Source organism: Podarcis tiliguerta (assembly GCF_965153285.1).
Source record: "Podarcis tiliguerta genome assembly, chromosome: 1".
Taxonomy (NCBI): Eukaryota; Metazoa; Chordata; class Lepidosauria; order Squamata; family Lacertidae; genus Podarcis; species Podarcis tiliguerta.
Genome location: NC_139534.1, coordinates 22865934 through 22872533, shown reverse-complemented (window position 1 = coordinate 22872533; position 6600 = coordinate 22865934). Strand labels below are relative to the sequence as shown.

Genomic DNA, 6600 nt, shown 5'->3' with positions numbered 1-6600 from the left:
TTGAGTGCTATGAATATTTTGAGAAAGGCTATCCCAATTTTTCTACGTATGTACAGACTGTGTGTGTGTGTGTTAGTTTATAATCCCTCCCAGCGATGCTTATAAATTATCGTGTCCCCTTTACTTGACTTTAAGAGGGAATAATAATGCAAGCCAGCCAAGGCACCATTTGAAGTCGAGCCCATAAAACATTAAGCTGTGGATAACACGTTGGGCCTCCCAGTCCCGCAGACTCAGCGGATGCCTTCTGAGTGACACACTAGACCATAAAGGGCCCACAGGGTTCGACTCTTTGTGCATTGTTTTGATTTATAGTAGTATGTGAAATATGCCCTCACATGAAGAACATAAAAATAAAATCTACATGCACTATTTATTTATCAATTCAGTTGCCGGGAATTCCCTGGAAGACATATTAGAAAATCATTTTGTTGTTGTTGTAGCAGCTCACCAGTTGTGCGTATTATTAGTTATTGTATTGTGATTATTAGCATTATTTTTAATGCTGGAAGAAAAAGAAACTGCCATAGAAAGCCACTTTAGATCTGGAAGTGGTTAAAATATTTCTTCATTTGAAGCTGTTTATTCTGTTTTGTTTACAGATCTACAACACTTGGGTAAAAGTGAGATTTAACAAAACGATACATTTCCCCCTCTTCTCTCAGTTAACAACATGGTATTTAAAAAAAAAATAACGAGGTGAATATTATATATATATATATATATACATACATATGTTATACTATATATATCCATATCCATCCTCGTTGTCTAGACAGACACAAATGTAGGAGTAAAAACCTCTCGCACACAAAAAGAATTGCAGTAGTCGCCATCACAGGACGTGGAGAGATGGAGCTGCATTATTAGTCAAACTGAAAAGTGAGGTTTTGCTACTGTTCTGTGGGACTTCAAAAGATCTGAATCTTAACTGAGTGCTTTTTAAAGCGATAAGGGATGCTTCCTTCTGAATTAATGGGCACGTATCACTTCTAACGTGTACCTAATGCCACTTTCATGTTGAGAAAAGCTTTATAAAACCCAGTAAGAGATTAAATGCAACATACAAATAAAGAGGAAGAGTGGGGCGGGGGAGGATGTTTGTGTTTCCTGTCCCTTCTAGGCTCGGGGCAGAAACATTAGTTTACACAAGGATTGTACCAATGTCTGCTACAGAAGACTATATTAAATATTGATAGACCTAATTTCCTATCTCGAAAGCCATTCTGAGCATTTCAGAAGGACTTCGTCTCCTAAACCCTACCGCAGTCTTTCCTTTGTAGATACTTGATTGTCAATATTTCATTCAAAGTTTCTTCTTCTTCTTCTTCTTCTTCTTCTTCTTCTTCTTCTTCTTCTTCTTCCCTCCCCTCCCTGTTCAGCAAAAGTAAGTTCGCGTTTCCAGTGACTTGTACAAAATTGATTTATGGTTAGCATAAATATCATATCATATAAATAATAATAATAATAATAATAATAGTAACAAAAATAATAACTGAAACAACAGTTTTAGCCTGAATTGCTAAGAAAATCCTAATTACATCAACAGTATTATATTGCTCCTAAATGTCAGTCTGAAGGTGTTGCATATTTTAGACTTTAAAATTATAAACAAGTAACCAGACGAAATGGTGTGTGCAACAGATAGGAAGGAACCAAATTATGTATGCAGAAGTTGGTCAAAGACCAAACAGTCAACTGGCCACTATATAGCAGAATATAACAATATATGAGATATAAGGTAGCTTTTAATGCTAAGTAAAACCATACCAAACAATCTGAAATAAATAAACATATGATATATATAGATAGATATATATTAAAATAAAAAATGTATCGGCTCTTTTGTGTAATGTTTCAGCTTTTGTATTAATCTATGACTTACAATTTGCTTAATCCTTACATAAACTACAAACACCAGCCACTGTTACAACTGTTCAAAACTACTCTTTCTATTTCAGACCAAATATACTAAATAGGTGAAAATGTATAGTCACCAAAGACCTGAATCAATCTTCCCAAGTTAAGGGGGAAAGGGGGTGTGAAGAAACTCTACAAATATCCACATAAATACATTGAAGACCAGGATTAAATAATCAATGATACAAAAAAAAAGAGTTCCTCTTAAAATAATAAATACATCTTATTTAAGTCCAAAGCAATCTTTCACATTACTGGAGAAAAAAAATCTTATAAATTATAACTCTCGAAATAAGTCTCCGTTTTGGTCCCAAATGTTGTAAACGCCTCATCAGGACTCACTTTCGCCGAGTTCTAATGGATTTCTACAACTTACCTTCCAGTACATCGTTACCAATTATTACTCCCTTGAGGGAATGTTTAGATTTATTTATTTTTGTTAAGGATATTGCACTGCCATGCTTTTAAACGGCTAAAACATTTAAGAGGACGACAAGGGGTGGGGGGTGGGGCGGAAATAATTCTCATGGACTCGGTCGCCAAAGAAAACAAGAAATAGGTAGCTTCTACCGGGGGGACACACAAAAAAACCCACTGTAATACTCAAAGTAATACTGCAACGTCAGGGGCAAAGTGAGGTAATTTAAACGCGAATGCATTTCAATCTCTCTCTCTCGCTTTCTCTCTTTCTCTCTCTCTCTTTCTTTCTTTCTGAACGCGTTCCAGTCTACTACAGATGCGTCAGTTTGGGCGCCTCCTGAATCCTTCCCTGAGATGTGTGGTGAGAAGTGAGATCTGTGTACGTGGGATGGGGGTCACAAGGTCCATGGTGATGGTTGCCTGGGATCTGAGCAGCGCAGCTGTAGTCCACGCTGGCAGATGAAGGATGGGAGAGGTGGCCGATGTTGAACATGGGGCCGGAGGCTGGCATGGAATCCACGAAGTTCCCTCCGACATAGACGGGGCTGCCCTGCAAATTGGGGTTGGCGAAGCCGCCGTTGCTTTGCATGGCGTGATGGTCGTACTCGGCGCCTGGGTATCTCTTCTGCTGGGGCAAGCAGCTGCTGAGAGGCGCCGTGTAAGCCGCCAGCCCGTACATGTTTTGCTGCGATTTGGCAAAGGACGTCGGCGACGGGGCGTCGTAGCTCAAGCTGTTGACGGTGGGCAGCTGGCTGGAGTATCCTACGTGGTTGGGCCCGCTCAAAGGCGGGCTCCGGTCTGGGGACTGCCCTACCGGGGAGTGCATAATCCCTTTCGCTTTTTGGTCTTTTTTGTACTTCATCCTCCGGTTCTGGAACCAGATTTTGATCTGGCGCTCCGTCAGGTTCAGCAGGTTGGCCATCTCCACCCGGCGAGGGCGGCACAGATAGCGGTTGAAGTGGAACTCCTTCTCCAGCTCCACTAGCTGCGCGCTGGTATAGGCGGTGCGGACCCGCTTGGAAGCCGGGCCCGGGGGGCTTTTGTCCTCGCAGTTCTCTCCTGTCCAAAAAGGAGAGAAAGAAGAAAGAGAGGAGGTTGGCTGGCTGGCTGGCTAATTTACAAAGCCTGAGAGTATTAACATTGCAGCGGCCGGGGGAGGGAGGGACGGGGGAGGGACGGGTAATGCTTTGGCACGCTGGGGCAGCAGAGGACTAGGTGCCAATTTTGCGGGGCGCGGAGGGAAAGAGGCGCACAAATCGCTATTATCACGCAGTTCCCACACTGCGGGAGACCTGCCCGAATTGGTATTATCCTCTACTTGTGGAACATCTTTAGCTGTTCACGATCTTCTTTTCCCTGAAGGTCCCTCTCCTCCTGAAATTCTAACCCACCCACACCCCACCATTCCACACTTTCCCCAAAGTATTAAATCTGGACATTCAAAGCGAACAGAAACAGGACGGGGAAAGGACCGGGGTATGTCCTCCCCGTGCACAATTGCCATTAATTAGCGAGGGTCGCTGCCTCATATCCTCACGGGAGAGGCGTGATTTAGGGACAGGGTGATCCAAACGACACTTTCCCCAAATCCTTCGATTTCATTGGATTTTATTTTATTTTCTTGAGACGGGCGGTGCTACAGCCGAGGTTTTCAGCTGCGGACAGCACTCCCTCCCTCTGTCGCCCAGTGTCTACAATGAGAATGGGGTTCGATCTCCCAACTCCGGGGTTCTCAGAGGGTTAGGAAAGTTACAGTTCCAGATGAGAGAGTTGTAAATCATCTAACTTAATTGGAAGAATCGATCGATCCCTGACAGAGCCCGGGAAGGTTCTCTTGGCTGGTCCCAAACAGGAGCAGGGCCCAGGCCTCCAAACTTGGAAGACAATGGAGCAGCCGCAGCCGCCTCTTGCACAGCTAACAAGAGGAAATCAGGCGCGTTTATTAGCTCCGAGGCGGTGCTCTAACTAGCAGGACGGAAGAGTGGGGAATCCCATAGGAAGAGCGTCGGGCGCGCGGGGTGGGGGAGAATCCGGGTTTACAACTCCCCACGCTCCCCTTCCCCAGGAAAGTTGGCAGCAGCCATTTCAAGACAAGGGAGAAAGTCGCGGTGGTTGGATCTGCGACCACATCAGCGTGTCTGCATAATAAACACATGTTTTGTTAGACTGCGTGTTTGCATTTTGTACACACCTTTGACATTGCTCGGGTTTAGACAGTCTGTAAACTTTCTGCATGCCAAATAAGGGGAGGAATGCTTGGGTCTCCACCTTGTCACCACCAAGATGGTTTCAGAGGACAGAGTCGCCAAAAGCAGGCCACACACGCTTGGGGACAGAAGGTCTCAGAAGGTGATGGACCGCTACTGATTATTTGTGATGGGGGAGTTATAACTGATTTGATACTTTTATTGCTTTATTGTGCTTATTGTAAATCGCTCTGTCCTTTTTTTAGAATGAAGAGCGGTCTAAACGCTAAATAAGTAAGTAAAGTAAGTAAGTAAGTAAGGGACAGAGGGAGGGTGGTCGGTCCACTCTGGATCTGGAGAAGAGACCGGTCTGCTAGAATAAAGACGGGGATTTATTGGTTCATTGTTTCCTCCTCCCTTTTGGGTAAAGATAGCTTTTGCGTCATTACAGGCTTCATAGATTCCCCAGAATTCCCCTTCTGAAAAAGAAAGGTTGTCGTGGAATCTGATGTAAAGCACCATGGATAAGTTGCAAAATGGTGGGAATTGTGGGAAGAAGGAAGCTCTATGGTCTGTGGATGACGGCAATGTGCCAGAAGAAAGCTGGACACTTGGAATGCAAATTGGTGATATTGTATGTTGCATCAATTTTCATTTATTTATTTTTTGTGTTGTGCATTTGCATTTTGTACACTTTTTGGATATTTCTTATGTTTAGCGATTTTTAAAGTTCTTAAACAAATGACACTTTCAATAAAGAAGACACCCCTTAAAATAATACTTCTAGCAATGCATTTTGCAGTGGGGATCCTTGCGAGCCTAAACTTTGAAATGACAAAAGAGCGGGAGTTCCTCAAATTCCATTCCCCCCCCCCTTGCACTTTTATTTAATTTTCCTCTTCCTACCCCAGACTAAAATCCTTACTGAAAACCAATTCCCATCTATTTAAATGAGACTTTAGCCCTTAAATGCACTTGGGTAACTAACCTCTTTGAGAAGAGGCAAGGGAAGGGCAATATTAAAGGAGGAAATCTTCAGGCTGGTGCAATTTCTATATGAAATCATCAATGTAGGCTTTGAAGTCGCACAGAATTCGCCCTCTGGCTGAATGTTCAAATGACAGCTGGAGGGGGGAGGAAATAAATGTTGCCAAGACAAGTCATTCCATTTACATGGCTCTCCCAAAGACCAGCAAGATGTCTCCAACTCACTTGTATCTTGCAGGGCTGGGAGAGTCAGATAAACGTCTCAGCCTGGTCTCTGATGTTCTAGATGGGTCTCCTACCTTCAATATTGGGGGGGGGGCAGGGAGTTAAAAGGGGGGACTGGGTACACCCATATTAATGACTACTAGCCATGAAGGTTCTGCACCACCTCCAAGTTCAGGAAGTTTGCCAATTATTGGGTAAGGTGGCAAAAGAAGGCTCTTGCTGCTCTGTGCTGCTTGGAGGCTTCCCATTGTCATTGGTTAGACACTGCAGGATGCAGCATGCTGGACTAGATGGGCCTTTGGTGTGCTGGTGGAGGGGAAGGGGATTAGATTCATAGATCCATAGAGTTGGAAGGCACCCTGAGAATCATCTAGGCCAGGGTTTCCCAAACTTGGGTCTCCAGCCATCATCCCTAACTAGCAAGACCAGGGATGACCAGTGGTCAATGATGATCCCTGCAATGCAGGAATATGCAGCTGTCCTATATTGAACTTGCAACCTTGGCATTATCAGCACCATGATCACACCAACTGAACTATCCAGGCTTGGCTTTTGTTGTTACTGTTTTCAGGGTTGTTGTTTTTTTTTAATGTATTTTGTGCTTTTTACGTTGTTGTTTTTTGCTTGTGAACTGCCCTGAGCTCTGCAGGTGACCAGTTGGGTCCATCCAACCCAAACCCAGACCACTGGGGTCAATCCACTTCATAGCATTGTCTATAGGAGCAAACTCCTAAGGGCCAATGTCCCTTTGCCTCCCTCCTCAATAAAATATTTGAGGGGGCTGCCTCCCCAAGTTGATGGACATTGCCATTCAAATGGTGTGTGTGCGCACCACATCTTGTGAATGATTATGCAGGGTGGG

General features: G+C 44.0%; 1 protein-coding gene across 6 annotated transcripts in view; it reads right to left on the bottom strand.

The window, feature by feature from the left end:
* Nucleotides 1–551: 551 nt before the first annotated feature.
* HOXD3 (homeobox D3) overlaps nucleotides 552–6600 on the bottom strand; it is a 51243-nt gene continuing 45194 nt past the window's right edge. For all 6 annotated transcript variants that reach the window (XM_083411554.1, XM_083411558.1, XM_083411555.1 and 3 more), the window contains one exon: nucleotides 552–3399. In XM_083411554.1, coding sequence (XP_083267680.1) covers nucleotides 2651–3399 — 749 coding nt within the window. In that variant the 3' untranslated portion in view covers nucleotides 552–2650. The remainder of the gene's footprint in view (nucleotides 3400–6600) is intronic.